The sequence below is a fragment of the Manacus candei genome, unplaced genomic scaffold (assembly GCF_025592945.1).
Source record: "Manacus candei isolate 608988 ecotype Guabito, Panama unplaced genomic scaffold, ASM2559294v1 h1tg000015l, whole genome shotgun sequence".
NCBI classification, from domain to species: domain Eukaryota; kingdom Metazoa; phylum Chordata; class Aves; order Passeriformes; family Pipridae; genus Manacus; species Manacus candei.
In genome coordinates, this window is record NW_026138063.1 from 3,960,477 (window position 1) to 3,982,910 (window position 22,434).

At 44.1% G+C, this 22,434-nt stretch overlaps 1 protein-coding gene across 1 annotated transcript in view; it reads left to right on the forward strand.

Moving 5' to 3' along the window:
• The window catches only part of LOC127468591 (multiple epidermal growth factor-like domains protein 6), a 194,387-nt gene that overhangs the window by 166,838 nt on the left and 5,115 nt on the right, over positions 1 to 22,434 (forward strand). The window contains exons 25-37 of the mRNA XM_051781912.1: positions 4,249 to 4,377; positions 6,001 to 6,129; positions 6,615 to 6,740; positions 7,785 to 7,913; positions 8,127 to 8,255; positions 9,342 to 9,473; positions 14,416 to 14,544; positions 15,411 to 15,536; positions 15,990 to 16,118; positions 18,334 to 18,462; positions 18,745 to 18,873; positions 19,545 to 19,670; positions 22,004 to 22,132. Coding sequence (XP_051637872.1) covers positions 4,249 to 4,377; positions 6,001 to 6,129; positions 6,615 to 6,740; positions 7,785 to 7,913; positions 8,127 to 8,255; positions 9,342 to 9,473; positions 14,416 to 14,544; positions 15,411 to 15,536; positions 15,990 to 16,118; positions 18,334 to 18,462; positions 18,745 to 18,873; positions 19,545 to 19,670; positions 22,004 to 22,132 — 1,671 coding nt within the window. The remainder of the gene's footprint in view (positions 1 to 4,248; positions 4,378 to 6,000; positions 6,130 to 6,614; positions 6,741 to 7,784; positions 7,914 to 8,126; positions 8,256 to 9,341; positions 9,474 to 14,415; positions 14,545 to 15,410; positions 15,537 to 15,989; positions 16,119 to 18,333; positions 18,463 to 18,744; positions 18,874 to 19,544; positions 19,671 to 22,003; positions 22,133 to 22,434) is intronic.

Here is a 22,434-nt window from a genome sequence, read left to right on the forward strand (position 1 = left end):
AGAAATGTTGCTTGTATTGAAGCAATTCTATTCTCCAGCCATATGCCATCTTGTCATCAGCCCTGTTTGAGGGCAGCACTTGCTCTTCATAATATTTTTCCCTTATTTGCCCCCACCATGCAACACAACCCATCTTCTGCAGAATCCCCTGCTCTTGTGATTTACAGGTGGGTCAGTGCTGCTGAATCTTCCCAGATTTTAGACATTTCTGCCAGCATCTCACCATTGCAGTCCTTTGTGCTTCTCTGTGCTCCCCATAGGAACACTTGGCCCTCCATCATCCACCACCTGAAGATGCTGGTGGTAACACACCCTGTGTCTGTAGATTAATGGATTGACCACAATATAAGTGCAGAGCCAGAGTCATTTAGCCATCCCACAGAGCAGAAAAGGTGCTGCTAAACAGGTGTGATGTTTGCTCCTTGGTCACAGCCTGGTTTTACTGCTGAGCCACGGGGTTGCAATGTGTCACCTCGCCCCTTCCCTGCTCCTTACCCTGCATTAAGGACAGGAAGCTTTGTTATGTATTTCATTAAAGTCAATTAAGAAATGCAGCTCTTTGTTCATGGCCTCCTGTGCCCCCTCCCCTACTCACATTAGGAAAAAAACCCTGTTTATTGCCTTGTGCCTGAGCCACGAGAGCTTTGTGTTGGTTGATTTATTCCTCAGGCTGGTGAAGATGCCAAAGCCTCCAAGGTCCCTGTAAGTAAGAGTGAGGTCAGTGAACAGTGCAGAGTGTAACCTCCTTTTCTCTTGGCTAAGTGAGGAATCTTCATTTCGGTTTTATGACTGCACCTCATTCACGCTGCTCCAGAGCTGCTCAGAGTGAGGCAGCCAGGGGTGGGGGAGAGCTCACCACTCCCCATCCGCACCGGGTGTTTAATATTCACCTTGCTGGTTCCTGGGACCAGCTCGAGCAGCTGGAAGGACAGCACTCGTGTGGAAGTAATCAGATTGCAGGCAATGTGCTAGAGGATATTGAGGAATAATTTTGACATCATGGGATTTGAATTGATCTTAAGCCAGCCATGCAGTGCATTTTATGCTCTGCTATCTAATTATGGGCAATAGAGACAGTGATGCCTTTTGTTGAAGCTGCCTAATGCTTTCCATTACCAGACTGTGGTTTTCAGTTTGTTTGAAAATGAATTATGTTAAACTGGGAAGAAATCTGCCAAGCAAGTTCTGCCTCAGCTTCAGTCTGTGTTTGGAGATTTTATTTTTGATTTTTTTTTTTTTTGAGTGTGCACCTAAGATATTTTAGGGTTCCAAGAAAGAGATTTAGGAAAAGTCTGTTGCCTATTCTTTTTTGGGTTTTAATAAACTGCTTCATTGAGTGTCCAGATGCTTCAGTGATACAGAAGTGGGGATCTGACATTTGGCATTTCTTTAGGACAGAGTGTAACCTTCCTTTCTGTATACTCCATCCCTGGAAGTGTTCAAGGTCAGATTGGATGGGGCCCTGAGCAACCTGATTTAGTGAGTAGCATCACTATTCATGGCAGGGGAGTTGGAACTAGATGATCTTTATGGTTACTTCCACCCCAAACCATTCTATGATTCTATACAAACTCATTCATAGTTTGCAGTCTTTAAAAAATAAACCCAAACCTCCAGGAATCTCATGTTGAATATGGTCTGTAGAAGCTAAACACAATTAAAAATCTGAATTTTACCCTAATTCTATCAGTACTAAAAATGCCTCTTTTTGAAGCTGTTTGGGCTCAGCAGGAACTTCACTTTTTACCACTTGTGGTAAAAAGAGAAACCACATTAGTTTGAAAAATAAACAAGTACAGAAAGATTGGTTCTGCCAGAGGCATTGATAATAGAGGTTTGACATTTCGTGGCATGTGAACGCTTGACTTTGCAAATTCCCTATTCTTTTAAATCCAGTATTTCAGTTTGTGGAGAATGATCCACAGGAGCTACATGAAAACAAAGCTTCTGGACACCCTGTAGAACATTAGTGCCCATCATTTCCCTGTGCTCCTGGGCACTTTGGGTGGCTTTTGACTTTCAGTCTGGAAGAAATTCTCCAGGTTCATATATTCCTTACTCTGCATGCAAAAATGGGATTTTAAAGACTGCAGACAAGTAAATCCTTCTCTTATGGGGGAAAGGCACTGAGAGGAAAATTTTGAAAGAGAGAGAAATCTAATTATTTAAACCTTTGGATTGAGTCTTCCCTTTTCACTCACCATGAAGAACAAAGATAAGGCCCAGGAATTTTGTACATTCAGTTGTGGAACTTCATAAAATAGCTTCAGTATATAATTTATTTTCTTAATCTTCAGAAAAGTACTTTGATAATCAGGATTGTCCCACCAAGAAGCAAAAAGCATTTGTATTCACCCAATAGAATAATAAAAATTTTCTTCTCCAGAAATTTTTGCTTTCTTACCAGAATTTTCACTGGAACACTCTTTTATCTTCTCAATAAGTGTAACAAGAGCTTTGCACACATACTCCAAAAACCTCACTCAAACCACTGGTAACCAGTCAGGGGACCTGGTGATGAGCTGGTTTTTCCTTTGGCTTGGTTATGCTATAGTTCTGGTCTGTATTGTGGAAATATTTAGTTCTGCTCCCAAAATCGAGCCAGAGCTTTGTAGGATGGGCTGAACTTTTCACTTGGCAACCAAGCTTCATTTGCAGAGCAAACTTTTAGCTGTGATGGGACTGAGCTCCTTCTCTTTCTTGTGGTTTCAACGTGAATGAGGTCCAAGTGATGACAAAAACGAACACTGCTGAAAAGAAGTCCTGGGAGAAATGGTGTCTGAGAAACAGGCTGGGAAGCTGGAAGTCTTCAGATGGGAAGAAAAGGGCTGAGAATGTATCAGACACTGTCAACCAAGTTCACCTCTGAGACCAAGATGGTTTCACACCTCCCTTCTGTCCCCAGGGACATGTCCTCCTGCAACACTGCATCTCATTCACTGACACCCTCAAAGGTATTGAGGTTTGGGTGGAAAGTCACTGTTTGGGTCTGAGCCTGGGAGATGTCACATCCAGCAAGCGCAGGACACTCTTCTGGATTAGGGATCTGGGGTTTTTTTGCTTCTCCAGTGCATACCAGAAGTGCTGCAGGGATGAGAGACTCTGGCAGCTTTGTCCAAGTGCAGGAGAGCCCCTGCAAGACAGGACAAAAACCATCCAAGGAGGTGATCCAGCTGCATCAACTCACTCTGTATATTTTTGGGGAGATATCTGAAGAAAACAGGGTAGCAGCGCTGTCTGCTTTCCACCATTTAAAGCCATCCAAATCTCCAATGCAACGGGGACTGCGGGAATTTTATCACTGCCATTTTTCACAGGCAGCAGCACTGAAAGCAGAGCTGAGGCGAGCGTATGCTTGCGAGATGGCTGCGTTAAGTTTTCACCTGGGAGCCAGCTGCTTAACCAAACTCATTGAAAATATCACCCCTCTCTGACCAAAGAATGAGAGTCGGGGCGAGCGAAGGCATCCAGCTGTGAAAAATGAACACTGAAAACAATGAAGTTGTCAGTTCTCTTACCAGGATGCAAATAAATACCCGGGCTGTCGGGCTGGTGGTTCTGCTGGACCATTAGTTTAGCACAAAGACATTCTGCAGGGCCGGGGCTGACAGCTGATCCATCACCCCAGCGGTCCAGCCCTTCCAATAAAACCTCTTCAGAATGTGCTAGGATACATATTTTTAAGCCACATTATTGTGCTAGGCTCTCATAAGATACATTACCTCTAAATTGTAAGTGTTGCAGAGCAATTTCATTTTATGTGATCCTAATTTGCAGAATTGTTTTAAAATACCCTTTGCAGTTGTATTGGCTGATGCTGTGGTGGACTTGGCAGTACTGAGTTAATGGTTAGACTTAATGATCTTAAAGGTCTTTTCAAACCTAAACAGTTCTATTATTCTATCTAGTGTCAGGTTAATAAATGGTTTTATATATATGTATATATATATTTCCGGGAATGGTGGAGTCACCATCATTTAAGTGTTCAAAAAAATGAGTAGATGTGGCATTCTTCAATTTGGTTTAATGAGCATAGTGGTATTAGGCCAAAGGCTGGACTTGATCTTGGAAGTCTTTTCCATCCTTAATGATTTTATGGTCTTAGGCACCCTTGTGATGTGAAAAGTGTGTCATCAGAAGACAATTCCAACCTGATTTCCCTGGTGCTGGGTCGTGTCTCAGGTTTGCTCTGTGCAGTGCCTCCTTTGATGCTTCCTGATGGAGTTTTATGCAATTCTCTCATTACAGCCTGCCAGGGGAATAGCTACGGGCCGGGCTGCAGCAACACTTGTCACTGTCACAACGGAGCGCTCTGTCATCACGTCACTGGGACGTGCCTTTGTAGCCCGGGCTGGAAAGGAGCCACCTGCCAAGAAGGTACAGTTGGAAATTCAACCCCCTGAAGAAGGATTATAGGAGGGAAAAAAAATAAAACATCTGCTTGGGGGAAGTTCATTGGTATTTTAGCTATCAGCTCATTGCCTTGTGTTGTCACTGGTTCTGTATCCGCAATGACGTGATCGGTCCATTAAATAAATCCACGGCACCATTGTAGGGTGTAGGAGCTCAGTGTGCACGGGGCAGAGGGGGCTGAAACAGCCATAAACGGGAAAGAGAGCTGATTTTGAGGGCTGATGAAGGGAGAAAAGGTCCATAAAACTCCGAATTATGACACTGAAGTGAAGCTCTGTTTCTTTTCTATGGCCTGATTTACCATCCCATGCACCCGACTGATCCTCATCGTTACCGTGTGCTGTTCCAGACGTGGGCTAAATCCAGGACATGTGAAAGGCATTGAACCTGGGCAATTAGACCCATACGTGTGACTCAAACACAAGCCCAACTCCACGGAGCCTTAAGAAAAGAGGCTGGCAAAGAAAGGCTGCACTGCAGCTTGTGTGACCTAATCCTGTGCACCTTACCCGCTGGAAAGTCTGTCCATCCCCGTTGCAGAAGGCTCCTTGTTCTGTGCCTTCCCTGTTCTGCCAGCAGTGCCATGGAGCTGGGAATGCTGCTGTGGATGCTCCTGGGTGAGCTGGGCTTTGGTGTCAGCACCTTCACTCAGTGGCCTTCAGCATACCAAGAGGACTGTTAGGGAAAGGGGATGAAAGCTGGCAGGGGTAGAATAATATATAAATTAAGTGTATCCCCCTTTAAAACCTGATCTGAAGAGATCTTTCCACGAAGGATCAAAAAATTGTGAAGGTACCAAACAGCTCTTGATGACGTATATGACATGACCTAAATTTTTCTGGTTTGTCTGAGAGCCTCAAATACGAAACCAAAGCAAAAGTTAAAAAAGCTGTTGTCAAATATGAAGACATTGTCAAATTACCCTTTTCCTTTAAAGATATGTTTGGGGATTTCTTTTCTCTTCGGAAGAAAGGAGGTAGAAAAATTGTGTGAGGCTGGGGGAGCCATCCTGCTGTGACTGTGCTTTTGCAGAGTGAGAACTCACTCCTGTTGCCATCCTAAAGAGGTGTCACTCTGGCATATGACAGAGGTTTGGGGTTTTTTGTGCCAAAAAGTTAGAGTCTGTCCATCTGGTTCTGATGGGAATTAATACAAACTTGCTAAATTAAAACCAGGTAAACTGTGAAATTTCATCAGCCAGCTGTGGGCGGCAGGATTAATTAGAGAAGGAGCCGTGATTTTAAGAGAAGTGTACAAAGAGATTCTGAAAAGAGGGGAATCAATAACTCCCCTCCTTGGTGTTGAGAAAACTGGCAGGAACCAAGGGGTGTTTTTTGTTGGTGCAAACAGGAAATCTCAAGGTCATTTGGTGGGTCACAGCTAATTCACTTCATCCACTATTTTGTTCCCAGACCAGTTTTACGCTGAGTAATTCCTTATCAATCATGTCCCCATTTCTACTTGGTTGTACCTCCCACAGCATCTTCCAGGGCAAGAAGGGGTGTGAACTGGGAAAGGGTGGTGTTTAACCTGCATTTTTTTCCTGCACTCCCTAATGGAATGTTTTGTGCTGCCTCCCCTTCCCAGGCTGCCCTCCTGGATGGTATGGTGCAAACTGCCTCCAGCGCTGTGTCTGCCACGGCCAGGCCACGTGTGACAGTGTGACAGGAGAGTGCCAGTGTCCCCAGGGCTGGACAGGGACAGCATGTGAGCTGGGTGAGTCTCATAACGTCCTTCATCCCTCCAGCACCTCAGTTGCTCTGCTAGGAAGTTCAGTTGTGGTGGGGTCTGCTTTGAGACAACACAGGAAAAAAGAGAAGGCAGAGGGATGGAGAGCACTAGGTGTGGAGAGGCTGAAAAAATTGGGGTTGTTTAGTCAGAGATGAGGGAGATATTGGCACTTGAATGTACGATGGTGCTGGAAACTTCTTTAATAGATGAGAAAAATAAGCTATTCCCTGTCCCCTGGGGACAGGGAAAATAGGTAATGACCTTCATTTGAGGAAAAAAAGTAGTAAATCCTCCAAGAGAAAAAAAAATATTTATTTCTAAGGAATTTTGTTAAGGGAGGCTTCAAAATCTCTCTCACTGAAGGTTTTTAAGACCAGTTTAGGTGGCTCACTGTCTTGCAGAGGCATAAGTATGTTCCTCCTGGAGCTCCTCCAGCCAGACCCTCTGTCAGTCTCCCCATCTTGTTTCAGAGTGTGGGGATGGGCAACATGGAGAGGGCTGTGAGCAGAACTGCAGCTGCCACCACGGGGTGTGTGACCAGCCCTCGGGGAAATGCGTCTGTCGTGCCGGCTGGACTGGGGACCACTGTGATGTTGGTAAGGGCAGCTCCTTCTGCAGATGCTTGATTTTAACAACCAGCCATTTCTGCCTCCACAGTATGAAGTCCTTTTCTCTTTTGTGTCTTAGTTTTCCAATATTCTGTAGGCCAGTCAGGGTTCATGCCTGCTCACCCCATGTCTCAACCCCACAGGCTCTGGGGCTGTGATAACCATGCCCTCTCTGCCCAACCATGCCCTTGTCCAAATCATTTTATCTCCTCTTACCTCTGTTCTCTGCCTGCTAAGAAAATGAAGGTATTTATCTGCCTTAGGGGTACAAGGAAGAGCATACAAAAGGGAGGGAGTTTTAAGGACAATTTGCCAGATCAGCCACCTGCTGCTGAGTCTCTGTGGGTCACTGAGGGGAGCTCAGCAAAATAAACTGTGATGGTTCAGATTTACAGATCTTGCATTTGACAGAGATCCAGATCCAGATTTGACAAAGCTGTTTGGCATGTTTAGAACCATCTGAATCCCTGAAATAGGGATGAAATCTCATGTCTGGTAGATACCAGGTGACTTGAAATGTGCTTTCAGCTTGGCCACTGAGGTGTTGTGATTTTGCAAGACATGAGCAATTTTCTGATATCTCCTCAGGTGCTGAGGGCTCTCAAAGCCTCAGCCAACAGCATGGCCTGTAAAGCCTTTGTAGTTGCCCCCCTTTCCTTTCTTCAGGCCTCACCTTCTTTTTGATTCTTTGCACTGAGAGGTGGAAGCAGTTTGTGGACAGGGCATGTTTTCTCTGTTCAAACAGCTGTTTCTTTGGGCACAGTTGTGTCAAATCAAATGGCATCACCATCTCTATATCTGGACTAACACTCCAGACTACGACTAAGTCTTCGTAAGCTTTCCTGTGCGGACTCATTAACAGCCAGCACTAAATGCTTTTGATATTTTTAGTATCTTCTCTTTCACTGATTTTTCTGGCCATGCACTCTGCCAAATATGCATCCCACAGTCAAGGATGATATTGGCTGGTTGCCAGCAGTGGATGCTGTCCATGCAACAGGTAGAGCTGTTGCTCTGTCTCCTCCCCCTCAGCCTGCCCCCCGGGATATTTTGGGAAGCGGTGCGAGGAGCGGTGTGACTGCGTGCACGGCTTGTCCTGCCACCACCAAACCGGAGCGTGTCACTGCCAGAAGGGATGGCGAGGGAGGCACTGTGACAAACGTGAGTGAAGGAAGGCAGTTCGGGTTGGTGCACACGTTCCTCCCAAATCCAGGGCTGGTGGCAGGGTGTTTTCACTCCCACCTTGTGCCACGGGGTCGGTCTGGAGGCGCTCACAGGGGTGGGAGCAGCGGATCCGCTGGATCGGGGTGGCTTTGCCCCATCCTGCCCGGGCCCTGCCCCGCGCCCTGACGAAGGTTGGTGTCACCCCTGCAGCGTGTTTGCCCGGCCGGTTTGGCACGGGCTGTGCCCAGCGGTGCCGCTGTCCCCCCGGCAGCCCCTGCCACCACCTGACGGGAGCCTGCGGTTGTCCCCCGGGATTCACCGGCCACGGCTGCGAGAAAAGTAAGTTGGTTGTTATAAAAATGCAAACGCTTCCCATGTAAATTAATTAAGAAATTAATTTCTTCAGTACCAACCTGATGATATAGTGCCTGAAGAGGGAGGAGACAACAACCTGACAGCAGGGAGGATGGCCAAGGGCTGCTTGTCCCTCACCCGGCTCTGAGCTCTGTGCCAGGCGCCGTTTGGGATGGTGGGGTTTGCCCTCTCTGGGTTTGCGGCTCTCAGAGCAGCTGGGGGCTGAACTGGATCCAAATAGGCTGAGGAGGTGCCAGTGGAGCCCAACTCCTGCCTGCAACTATCGCTGTGCTGTCAGTAAAGCAGCAGATCAGGTTTCTCTTGACCTTGTCCCCATGAGAGACCATCTATTCCTGCTCTAAGAGCTCACGGGAAGGGCATTATCTGGTTTTTCTTCAGCATGGAGTTTTTCACCCAGAGCTGTCTTTGGAAGCAGGCTCCTGCTCTGACCCCAACTGCAGCACCCTGACTTTGTTCCTCCTTACAAAGCTTTGCCTGAGCCCTGCTTCAGCAAAAGGAAAACCAGAAATAAATAAGAATTGAAAGAATTGACATCGGTGTCCTGTATCCCCCACTAAAGGACTCTAAATCCTGACCCATAGCTAGGGCAACTTAATGGAAGTCAGACCTAAGATTTAGATGTGGAAGGTCCAAACCTGCAGGCAGTGTGGCTGTCAACAGGCAGAATGAGAGCTGTGGAGATGTTGATGCCACAGCAGCTTTGCAAGTTTAAACTCTCCGCAAAAGGTAGAATGTCTTTATCCACACACCTGGTCCCTTGGGAATTATACTGTTATTTTAGTCAATTTTACCTGACATTTCCCTATGATTTTTTTCTAGTGACAAGAAAATTGTATCTGGCCCTTGACAGTTGGGCACAAATTGACTGAACAAAACAAAATCAAGCAGTCAAGTAACCCCCAAGTAAATGTAATAAATCCAAAGTCCCGGAGGAGAGCGTTGTTCCATAGGCAGGGATTTTATTTAATAAATTTGAGCTCGCTCTTTGTTTGAGTGCTATATTTACCAAGACAAATTTAATTTATTGGTTTACATTTCTTCTTCCCAAAGCTTGTCCACCGGGCACGTATGGGAGGAACTGTAACGGAGTGTGCCAGTGCTCTGCCAAGAACCAGGAATGTCACCCTGTGACTGGAGAATGCTCCTGCATCCCGGGGTACCACGGTGCCCAGTGCCACCTCCGTGAGTACCTGCCTTTTGGAGAGAGGACTGAGTCATGCAGGACAATGTGCTGGTGCTTTTGAGTTCATCTGTGTCAGTACCCTCAGTGTTGACTGAGAGAAATAGAGTTTTTTATATAGATATCTATATATAAAAATTTTAGTGTAAGAAGTTATAGTATAAGAAGTAAGCATATTAATTTACAGTAATAAAAATACCCGTATTATTGAAAGGGGTTAATTTAAAAATATGTATTTTAAAATTTTTAATTCGAAAATGTCATTAATTCAACATTTAAATTAATGTTTAAAACCCCCAGATTTATTAGGTAAATTCTTTCCAGTTTCATGCCACGCTAAAGGATATAAATACATCTTCTGCATTTACACCTCCCATCTTCAGCTACACCTGGATATTGAGTAGCTCTTTCATTTCCAAATACCAAGTCCAAAATACTTCCCGAAATCTCTGCGTGCTCAAGTAAGGACAAATGGTTATGAGAAAACAACAAGCTGAAATTGGCAATAAATCTGAGTGATTCATAAAGTCCCTTCAATTGTTGGGCCTTCTGAGGAACAATCAAATTAAACCAACTGTTACTCTGGATTGAAAAATGGTGACTAGTGTAGAGGACAAAATGCCAACTGGCCCAGTGCTCCATCATAAAAAATATTCCCAGATCCACACGCCTCATGCCGGTATTTTAGGACATCTGTAAAGTTGTTTCTGCTGGAATGTGGCGGCTGATAAGAAACACATACCAAAGTAGCCAATAAAGGAGACAGTTAATTACCTTTTTATTTACAACTTTAATTTTGGTTTTACTCCATGGCTTGTAATAGTCTCATTTTGAAGGGGGAAAAAAAATAAAGGGGAAAAAAAAGCTGTTGTCTTTCGAGCTCAGCCTTCCTCTTTTTGGTGAACACTGATTTTCCTTTCTTAGGAATTCAGTGTGGCCCTGGTTTAATTGCTTTTTTCGGTGACAGTTTGTATACAAAAGCCAGCTGTAACATGTGCAGCTCTAGTAAGGGTTAAACCTGTTCTTTATTCCTTGAGTAGAAGCAGGAAAGAGACTCATTTTAGATGTTGGCTTTTGTGGTACCATCATGTCATCACAAGCTATTCTTTAAAATATAAATTATAAATAAAATAGAAAAGATTGATTCAATCTTCCTTTGTACATCAGTTTTTGCTGTAAGTGAGATCGAAGTCTGGCCTTCAACATTGAGGCTGGAGCCATCTGGATCCATTATACATTAGATTATAATAAATGTTAGAGCAGTAGTGGAGATCAACTATTTAACGGTATCATTTTAAAAGACTTAATCATGGTCTGCCTATTACTTTTATGTAGCAATCCCTCAGGACTCATTACCTGTTTGTGTAGCACTAAATCTAAATTATAAATTATGGTAAATGTCTTCAAACTTGCTTTAGTCCTTAAGATTTTATTTAAGAATTTTAAAATTGAAAACGTTAACAATGACACTGAAGTTCTGATATAAAATACATAAAAAGATTAATTACAAAATGAAATCTGTGTTTTGCTGCATTCAGAGGGAATTTAGCCATGGATTTCTATGTAGCTGGGATTAAAACTATAGAGCATGAGACAAGAGACTTCATGGTGTTGTGCTCTCTGAGATTCCAAAACTGCACAGTGTCTTGCACAGAAAATTCTCACTTAAATACAGACTTGTTAAACGTTTACTGGAGAAATAATGAAATGGTGGAGGTTCATGAAGAGAGAACCTCCTATTCTCCCCTGTACAACTCTGAGCATTGCATAGACAGACACAAAAATAGAAGGAAAACATTTAATTGTGAGTTATTTTTAGATTGTGATCAGTGAAGGGAGAGATTGTGGGCCTGATTCTAAAGTGACTGACTGAAAACCAAGGATAGCTAGCGTGACTTTGGTGGGAATACTCCATGTTCCTGCTGTCCTCACTACAGGGAGAACTGGGGCTGCTCCAGGATGAAGAAGCTTTCAATAGAATATTAAAACCAGCACAGGGAGCCGCTCCCAAACACGTGAAATGGGCTTCAGTCCAGTCAACATGTGGTTGGATGCTGCTGGAAACAGTTTCTGGCAACTATTGCTATATTTATAGTACTGTGAAAAAAGGTTGAAGAAAGTATCTATAAAAGGTGTAGTTGGCTGGGAAGTCAAATTTCCAGGAGCCAAGAGCAACGAGGCTTTCATGTTCTCAAATTCTGGAGTGAAGAGCTGAAACAGTCTCTTGGCAGGATCCAGAGGAAGCAGACAAATTAGCAATAAGGTTCCCATCACTTGTCCATAACTTGATAAATGGGAAGATCTGCTTGGGTGAAGTGAATAAAAAGCAGTAAGTGGTGACATTGACTGGGCTGGGGACACCCAGAGCCAGAAAGACCTCACCAGCTTCACCTCTAGGCTGCAGGTAACAGGATGTGTCAGAAGGGATTATTTGACAATGCAGTTAATAACATTGGTCAGAAAAGTCTCAGAGTGTGCCACTGGTATGAAAAGATTTAGGAGCTCTTGGTCATGGCAAACCAACTCAAACCAGAAGGAAAAAAACTGGGAAATGAGGTGGAAATCTGGCTGCCACTCTTTTGTTAGCAGAAGAACATAAGTCAGAAGCACAGGAAACCATTGAATTTGAAAATGTCTCTATGAGATAAAGACATAAAGACATATGGCAGTGAGAGGATAACCCTCTTTAGAAGAGCAGAGCCTACTGAAATGGTAGAACACAGTGTAAAATTGCCCCCACTGTTTGCAAATTGCCCCCACTGAAAGTCTTCTGCAAAGTAGTAACAGATGAGGTGGCCTTGTTAATAAATATGTGCACGTTGCAGTGGCTGAGCTTGACCTGCTTGTGCTGCTCCTTCTTGAACTGAAATACAGATGGTGCTGCAAGAGTAAATAAATTGGTAAGGGGCTGTGGGGGAGTGTTGAATTACTGCATCCCTTTCAGTGATGGAGCATCTATCACTGGCCTTGAGCTGAGGAACAGCTCTGAAAGCTTTGCCAAGGAGAAGCAATGTGTTTGGGAGTGTGGGAAACAGAATTAAAGAAAAAGAGGAAAGCCAAATGATACCAAAAAGAAAGGGAAGAGGGAAAGAGAAACTCATGTGGAGTCCAATTAAATCATAGAATCTGGGTGTGTCCTTAACTTCATGTTTTGGTGGGAATGAATTAGATGCTGCAGAGCTCACTCCTTGATGTCAGGGTTTGCACATGAATTTGTGTGCTGACAGACAGAAACACTGATGACAAAGTATTCACTGAGAAGAGTTCATGGTTGAGAAGGGCTGGGGAGAGTATCTGCATGTTATAAAAGTGTGTATCTGTTTAGTCCTGATGATCTGCTATGCTGGTTTGAGCAGAAGCCAATGTTCAGTCTTATTGTAAGAGGCACCCCTTCAAAGCTTCCCCATAAGCTCTCCCTTGCTATTGAATAGTTCAGAAAATCCAGAGATTTCTCCAGCCGCTCAGGCCATGTTTTCATGTCTTCAGGAAAGAGAAAATACATGAAGTTATTTATGCACAGATTGCAAGGGATCTGTTGCTTGGATACGTGTACGAATATATATTCAACCAGATTTCCAAAGTAGCCATAGACTTTCCTTTTGCCAGGGAAGAGAAGGAAGGAGCGAGCAAAGAAATGACATTTAGGTGTAGCAGCACTAGTGGAACTGTTTGATGATGATCATGCTGCTCTTAAAGTACCAGGTACTTTCTCTTCCAGTACACTGGAAAATTAGGAGAATAACTTGCATTGCTGGAGTTCACTGGTGGCACACTGGAGGTTCAGTGGTGACAGACAGAGGCACGTACCCAGCAGCTCTGCCCAGCTCTTTCCCTCAGTTCCAACCTTCATTGCTCTAAAGAGCATCTTGAAGACATAAGCTAAGCATGGCAGATGCATTCAGATCTCCCTGATCTTTTATTCATTTCTCCTTCCACGTTAGCTGTCCAGAAAGAAACCAGAAATAGTCACTAGCACCTGGAAAACCTCTTCATGACAGCTTGTTGCCATGTAACGCTGTCTCAACAATCCATCCAGGTCTAATGATCCCCCTGGTTTTTAGGAAATACAGCTGCTTTGGTTTTTTCCTCAGGGAATTTTCTGACTTTGCATTTAAACCATCTTTTTCCTGTGTCTATCTCCTGAGAAGGTCTCTTCTGAAATTCCACGTTACTGTCATGTGCAGGTTTTCATAGTCTTCCATCCATAGGGTTGGAAGGGACAATGCCCCACCTTAGGTAGGGACACCTTCCACTAGAACAGGTTGCTCAGAGCCCCATCCAACCTGTCCTTGAACACTGCCTGGGACAGAGAATCCACAGTTTCTCTGGGCAACCACTTACAATGCCAGCTCCATTTTGCAGGGAATCAGTAGATAATAGAGAAAACAAACTTCCCCCAACTTTTACATTTTTGAAAGACATGACCTGCCCCAGTATCCATAAAATGGCTGCTAAAAGACACGGAGATGGCTCACCGCTTCTTGCCATCTCTGGCAAACCAGGCTGCTGCTGCCCAAAGGAAGGGGGAGCAGGGCCCCATCTTTCCTTCTCTGTAGGAGGGAAAGAGGGAACAGGTTTATTTGGAACATAAATCCCAGAGGAAAACCTCTCTAGAACTGGACTTGCTTGTCTTTCTACAGTCACATATGGGGAATGGAAGGAGCACAGAGCCAGGAGCAGTCAGACCAGGCTAAGCAGCAGCACTTGGTCCAGCTTTCCAGGGGTTTGACATTCTAAGTCAGTGCTGCCCCAAGGACCATGCTACCCCAGGCAGCCATCTGCTCACCAAGGCCTGCTCCTGGCCCTCTAGAAGTGACTAGACTTAGAAAATAAAAATCTAATTTCAGTTGTAAGCAAAAAAAGTGTTTATGGCGTGAAAAGCAGCAGGCCCAGTAGCAACGTAGCCTAATTGATGATTGTTTTTTTTTTTTTGTTTTCAAACAGGGTGTCCAAAAGGTACTTATGGTTCAAACTGCCAAAATCCCTGTAAATGCATGAACGGAGGCCACTGCGACCCCGCGTCGGGAACGTGTGATTGCGCGCCCGGGTTCATTGGAGCCGACTGCAGTAAAAGTAAGCCAACATTCGTGTTCTGCCTCTGTCAAAACACAGCACAGAGAATAATTTGCATAAGAGCTTGTCAGTAGAAAAACAGACAGATCCCAGCTACCTCTTCCTTGAATTGTAAATCAGGATTCCAGCTTTGTAAAAAAATCTCTTGCAAAATATTTTCCCTCTCTTCCGCGCGCGTAGGAGCAAGGACACTCATCTCAGGATTACAACCTGCTTGCCCAAATGTATTTCTAGAGCCAGCTCAGCATGAGTTGCTCAAGTTCCTTCTTCCTGTCCAAAATTTTGAGGTTGAGAAATTATCTCAATATTTTGCTTCACACTATGGTGCCATTAGTTTCAATAAATGGGAAAAAGATCAAGTTTTGTCGTGGCAAAACTGGTAAAGACTCCATGGCAACTTTGCTGTTACTTCTGTGTTTCAGAGCTAAATGACGTGGCTGAATTTCTGTCCTGTTTCCAAAGCTCTGATCTCTGTGAAGTTCTCTTCAGCTTATTCACAGAAAGGCAATGTTTGAACGTTTAGGAGCCTATAGCTTTGTTCTCGGTATAGGACAGCATCAATATTAAAGACGGAAAGATGTTTTAAGCTGGAAGGATGAGCAAGTGATATTTCAGTTGTACACTCACATTTTAGTAGGAAATCTTTAAAATACTCCATGTGAAACCACAGATTATATTTATAACTTCAGGTAAAGTCTCAGAGGATGAAGCAGTCATGTCTTTGGATGGGTTTTCGTTTCATAGCTGTTGCTTTGAAGCACATTAGGTGGAATAAAAATGAAGCCAACTCTACCTATAAGATCCTGCCTATGTTAAAGATGAAAACTGGCATCAGGATGTTTAACAAAAGCCTGTGTTTCCTTCAGCTTGCCCTGAAAACCGATATGGGAAGGACTGCGCCCAGTTCTGTGCCTGTGGTAAAGGTCAGTGTGACCCACGGACTGGCAAGTGCTCCTGTCCCCCTGGCCAAATGGGACCTGGCTGTCAGCAAGGTAACAAAGCGGGACCCGAGGTCACCTCGTCAGTGGTGACACACTTAAAACACCCAGCAAACAAAAGCCAGCACCAAACATTGTTTGTAGCTGCATTCCCAGTGCCTTTGCTTGATAATGTCAGTGTCGCAGTCCGGTGTACTCAGCTCTGTCCCTCTCTGCTCCATCACCCTTCCTTATCCTGCCACATCTCCCCGCTTCGCTCTGCCACCCTCAGTACCAGGGCACTGGGATCTCCACGGGGCTGAGGAGATATGGCAAGACAAAGTGTTTGGATGAAACTGATAACAGTCATGGAGTGGTGTCTGGCCATGCTTGGGAGACACCAGTAACTTGGGATACTCTGTGGGGAGCATGTGTTTGTATTTATTCCCTATCACCTTCATTCTTTTTTTTTTTTTTTTTTTGAATGCTAATTTATTTTTCTTTACAAACTTTGTTAATTCTCTGTAGTGTGTCCCCAGGGACAGTATGGCCCCAGCTGCCACCTGACATGTACCTGTCAGAACGGTGGCATCTGTGACCAGGTGGATGGCAACTGCACCTGCGGGCTGGGCTGGACAGGAAGATCCTGTGAGAAAGGTGATTTTCTGCTTTGATGCCAGTGGACTTGTACATTCAAGAAGAGGTTTGAAGTGTCCCCAGGCAGCCACAAAAGGGGACAGACAGTTTTTGCTTAAGTAGGCTACATCACTGCTGCATTCCCCTCTGTAGCTTCTCTTACACGAAACTTCCCCTAGTTAGAGCTTCAAGTCATTTCTCAGAGACAGTAACCTTGTGAGTTCTACTTGTAACTCTCATAAATTCCTTTGTAGAGACTCCTTCTGCTGTCCTACTTTGGAATTGTTTTGCTCATGGGAATGTTGTTTTGTGCCTTCTTCCATGTGCTGCTCCTCAGTCAGCAGAAGCCTGTCTTCCTCCTCTCTTGTTATGTTCTTCTTTTCCATTTGACACTGGACTGCAGTTGAACATCTCATGTATTTTCACAGATGTTCTGACAACTTCTGTCCAAAGCAGTTGACACTGCCCTGCTATCTCTCACCCTTGCTTCTCCGTGACAGCTCTCCCTTACACAAGTCAAAGCACACTAACAGAATAAGCTCAGTTTTCACTCCAAAAACCCTCCTGCCAGTCCAGAGTCTTCCCACATCTGTCCTTCTGTCTGTCTCTCAAAAATAATTCTGCTTTTCTACCTTCCCATGTTTCTCTGTAGATGAAATACCTGCATATTTGCAGACTTAAATGTTCAGGAAACCACGAGTTCTGAGTTCACATTCAAGACAAATGTCATCCCTAGAACATAACTGCCATGGTTCAAGCTCCACAATGTGTTCTTAGGAACTTACTTACAACCTTTCTGCCCCTGACACCTGTAGAATGTCCACCTCAAACTCCATAAGTATCTTTACCACGCACTGGTCTTTACAGGGCAGTGTCCCTATATAAAAGTATTATATAGAAATGACACTTTTTAGCAGCATTCTGAGATATAATTGTTTCACTTTGCACTTGAGAAGACCCAGAAGCCCAATTCATGCATGTGTGTGTGCAGAGAAGAAGCAGGAAGAAAAGGAAAGATGCTACATGGAGGTACTCACAGTGTGAGTACTGTGAGCATTCAGTGCACAGTGAATGATCACCATGGACAGGCACTAAAAAATTTGCAATTAACCAGTAGCTGGCTGACCTGGCATTTCACAGACCAATTGTGTTCATCTCTGTCTGTTCCTCTAAATCCCTGTAGTCACCCATAGGCTGCATTGGGGTTGCCAAGGCTCAGCAGGGTGATGCAGGTGTCACCACATGGAGTCGTGGCTCGTGGGTGTATCTTAGAGATGAAACATCTCAGGAGTGGAGCATGGGGGGCAGACTTGCACACGTTGTATAAGGGACTGTGTGTTGTGTCACTAGAAAGAACTTCACTGTTTATCTTTTGACAGAGAGTGAAATTATTGGAAAATCGAGTCTTGATCTCCACAGCAGTGTGGGTTTGAGTGTGTTTTGACTGGAAATCAAAGACAGCTAATCAGGCATCCTTTTAATAGTGATTAGATACAATGTTTTTGAAAGATCTTGTCTGGCATTTGCAGAGTTCTGAATCTGATTACTTGGACGGCCACGCTCGTTTAAGTTCGTCTGCCCAGATTCAAATTATCACAGCAGTGGGAAGTTAACTTATTCAGAGATGATGCTGGGGTTAATTATATTGGCACAGTCCCCTTTGCATGGCTTGGCTTTCAGTAATTTGAGATGTGTTTGGTACTGTGAAAGCAGATATCTCATTATACATGTAAAGGCTGTTGCTACGTGTGAAAAAGATTCTCCTGGTTTTATTAGGAATTGGAATAGCGTGAACTCCAATGATAACACAGAGGAGGAAAAGCTTCATGTTTTCTTTCGCACTTTTTAAGTGCCTAAAAGAAAATATTGCTGTAGATAAAGAAAAAAAAAGAAGATAACATTTATACCATTCACTACACGGCTTTACAGCCCATGGTATGGGTTCAACATCAAGTATGTGAAGAGACAAATTAAAAAAGGCAGACTATTAAAAGTACGAGGAAATTATTGTTCAAACATTTATATGATATAAACAATTTTTCATCAAAGTATGTAAATGCATAACAGTTGGGCAGAAGCTCTGTGTCTTCATAACACATATTCTTGGGTCTGCAAGTTATCCTCTGGGCATTGTTTCTCAGCAATACAAGCTATCCCATATGAGTATTTTTGAGGTGAGGTCAGTGATTTTTTTTTTGTTTGTTTGTCCCTTTTTCTGTCCATGCCCTGCCAGCAGAATGTCTCCCAGGGAAGTATGGGTCTGGCTGCACCTTGGACTGCTCGTGCCAGCACAATGGCACCTGTGACAGGTTCACAGGGTGCTGCCAGTGCCCCCAGGGCTACTACGGGCACTCCTGCGAGCACAGTAAGTGGGGCCCCCGGCGTAATTGTGGTGGGAGGTGGGGCTTCAGAGTAGTCAAGAAACACCCTGCTGGTTCAGTTAAAATTTTTGGGGTGTCCCAGATCACCTGGCTGCCTCCAGATCTTGCGTGTCTCTGATGCTGGGTGGCACAAGTTTGAAAGCACGTGGCATTATTAGAGTTAAGGGTAACTTTTGATGGCTCCCAGGGAACATAGCTGAGAATACAAAGGATTTTAACGGGGTGTATGATTTTCTTCAAGGACCTTCCTCACTTTAATTTTTCAGGGTGCCCCCTTGGATTTTATGGGCTGGGCTGTCTTCACCCCTGTGCCTGTAAAAATGGAGCGAGCTGTGATGCAGTGACAGGACAGTGCATTTGTCCTTTGGGGTATCACGGTGTCCACTGTGAAAAAGGTACTGGTACCCCTCTGATGTGAGAGAAAAAAGCAAACAAAAAACCAGAGCCAAAACAGACCTCAAAAAGCCTCATGTAATTACTCAAATATTTGTTTGTTAAGAACAACTTCTTCCATATTTTCTTTGTGAATATCCTGAAACATTGAAAGTGGGACAGATTTCCTGTTATACAGCTGGGTGTTCTTATTCCCTTGGAAATTAACTAATCTGGTTCCGATTAATACAGTGAAAGTCCTGGTCTCCATGATGTCTTGGAGCAATGAGTTCCACATGTCATTTATTAAAAGTAAGTCCCTTTTACTGATTCTAAATTTGCTTCTAAAGCTCCAAATAAGATTATTAAATAGGTGCATGTCAGACCTGTTGAGTGTTATGGAATAGTCTTCTAGAGAGTTCTAATTAAAAATGAAAATAAGTGCCAGTTACATTTCTGAGACAGATTTACAGATACCTTTGATAGGTTAGATTAGACAAACCCGACATAAGGGGAGCTCATACAAATATTATGCCTATTCCACTACATTCAATTCTTCATTAAAGCTGGCATTTACACTGGCTTCAGCGGAGAGTTTATGAGCTTTCCTCTGAGACATCCTGGGAAAACTCCTCTGGCTTTAATGTACATCTTGCCATTCAAATGTGCATGTAAAAAGTTCTCTTGGTATCAGCCTGTGACAGGGGTTGGTTTGGTGAGAGGTGCCAGCGTCGGTGTGACTGCGGAGATGCTCCTTGTGATCCAGAGACTGGGAAGTGCCTTTGCCCACCTGGGAAGACTGGAGATAAATGTGACCTTGGTAAGGATAATGTTTTTGAGGGCTGGACTGTGAATAGTTAAACCACTGTGACCTGTTGATTTAAGAACTGTAGAAGGACTTTTGCCGGTGTTCAAGATCACATTGTTTGTAGCAAATTGTTCTTATGGGTTATCAACACCTTTATCAGCAGGGCTGTACCTCGTGATTTAATCAATATTTAAATTGATACACTGATAGGAAAACTTTTTGCGGGTCAGCTGTAAAATGTCATTTGCGTGGAAAACATGGACATTTGTTCTGGAAAACATGGACTGGGGAAGAATAGACCGAAAAGTGTTGCAAAGGTAGTGGGGAGGACTCCAGAGGATGCAGATAGACACCAAGAGCCTCAATTTCTGTGTGTTTTTTCATACCGAAATTTGTGACCCTTTTCAGACCAATGAAAAGGTATGTCCAACTCAGGATTTGCTTTCCCTGGAAGTAGGGGAGAATCCCTATGGATGAGGGTAGTGGTGCTGCAGCAGCTGTGCCTTGTTCAAGGCTAGTTTGGATGGGGCTTGGAGCAACCTGGTTTAGTGGAAGGTGTCCCTGCCCATGGCAAGGGGCTGGGACTGGAACCAGATGAGCTTTAAGATCCTTTCCAACCTAAACCTTTTGGTGATTCTATGATTATGATAGAGTAAATTTAGGATAATACAGGAGTAAAAGGAATTGCAGTGGTTTAATTGAGTGCAAGAGATTTGTTATCCAGATGCTGTGGCAAACAAGATAAAAGGAGTGAACATCCATGTGCTACTATGGAGCTTCACACCAGGAACCATAACCCTCTAGAGCCCCTGAAACACTGGGGGAATATTATTTCTTCTTTTGTCCTAGGATAGGGCAGGAAACAGCTTTGAACAGGCAATTAATAACAAAAAGTAATTGCTGGAAGCTTAAGCACTAATGCAACCTGCAAAAATAAAGTGGAAAATTATTTGATTCCATCTGGACACTGTCCTGTGGTCAGAGAAAGAAGCCACCCAGTCTGCAGTGCTGCTCCAATGGGGAATATCAGCCATCCTTGTGGCCACACAGCACTGGGCATCCACAGGCCTTTCCAAGGAAATTTTAGGCAGAAGTGGAACGCAAGGGGGAAGCTCAGCACCAAAAATGGGAACTGAGGTTTTGCTTCTTGCAAACTCTGCGAGTCACTTTTATTTTTCTCCAATCAGCTAGGGTAGCCCCCATCCATGAAAAGCTGTTATGGGGTAGGTTTTATTTGCATTTTTATTTTCAATTAGGCTCAGTTCATCTGTGATATAACTGTGAGCAGCTGTGACTGTGCAGCAGCCATAAAGATAAAAGGCCTGATTTTAATTTGAACTCTGGTAAAGCACCCATTAAACAGGCAAAATGTTAATTAAAAAAAAAAAAAAAGAGAGAGAGAGAATATAACAGACTTTTATGGGCGTTCTTTTTTTGTAGTAAATTAACATTGCAGACTTTCAAACAGATGTCTTAAATACACATTGTTATTAACATGAAAATGTGGTATTACATAAATTAAAATCAGGTCCAGAGGTGTTTGAGGAGACCTTTTCTCATAACATTTCCTAATTGAAAAGGCCAAGCTCGGAGCACACGGGGCAAGTTCTCCCACGTGCTGAGGCTGCAGCTGATGGGGGTCTCAGCAGAGCTTTATTTACCCCAGGGTGCTCATGGGAGAAAGCAAATGCCCTGGGTACTCACAGGGTTTTCCAGCGAGGTGAGAGAGAGAGGGCTATTGTTTGCAGAATGCTTCACACCCTGCCCTGTGACCTGCTGCTCACTTTCCCTTCACACCTGTACCTCTGATGCATAAAAAATTGCAGTGAGGATTTACCAGGTATGGTGTGAAACATATTTGTATTTGGAAGTGTGGGTTTTTTGTGAGTTTAATTTGCCAGGAGGCAGCAGAATTGTGCAATTTGGAGCAAGACATAAGAGTGTATATAAAATGGATTAATTTTCAATTACACATTCTGTGAGTGAAGGCTCTTGGCCGGCACCCACCGACAGCCAAGCCGGGCAGGAAGGAGAAGGGCAGGAGATAGTGTGGATCCAGGATGCTGACAGTAACTTTCCTGAGCAGATCCCAAGATGTTTTCTCTTGGGCTGTCAACCCCTGTTTTTACACCAGTAATGATTTCCATTCTGGGAACTTCTTCGGGACAGCTGGGCTGCAGTTTGGGCAGACCATGTGGCAGACGAAACTTGAAGGCTGCAGTGCTTTCCAAAATGTCATGTTTTAATGTTAACAGATGTAGGTGTCTAAGCAGCTTCCTGATCCCAGAGAACAGGGAGACTGCTAGGAAGTGTTCCACGTCTTCCAAAGACTTCTGTCCTTCCAGAATGCAGGTCAGACCGGTATGGCCCCAACTGCTCCCTGCGGTGCCAATGTGCCAGCAAATCCCAGTGCAATCCATACAACGGGAACTGCGCCTGCCCAGCCACGTGGATGGGGCCAACCTGCAGAGAAGGTAACACAGGCTGGGAGCGTGCAGCCTTTTTTAGTAGAAGAAAGCATTTGTTGACCGTGGTGGTGGTCAGTGTTTGGACAAGAGGATCAATTATTTAGATATCTCCTCTTAATGAGGTGTAGTACTGAGTGGAAGTTTCCTCTCAATTCCTCCTTTAGTTTAGGAAACACATTGGGAACCTCCCACCTGAGATGTGTTTTGCCTGCTCTCTGCCTCTGTGAGGAGGACGATGTAACTTCCCCTACCTTCTTTTCAAGGCTACCGTTTATTGAATTATTTAAGTGTAAATTGTATAATCTATA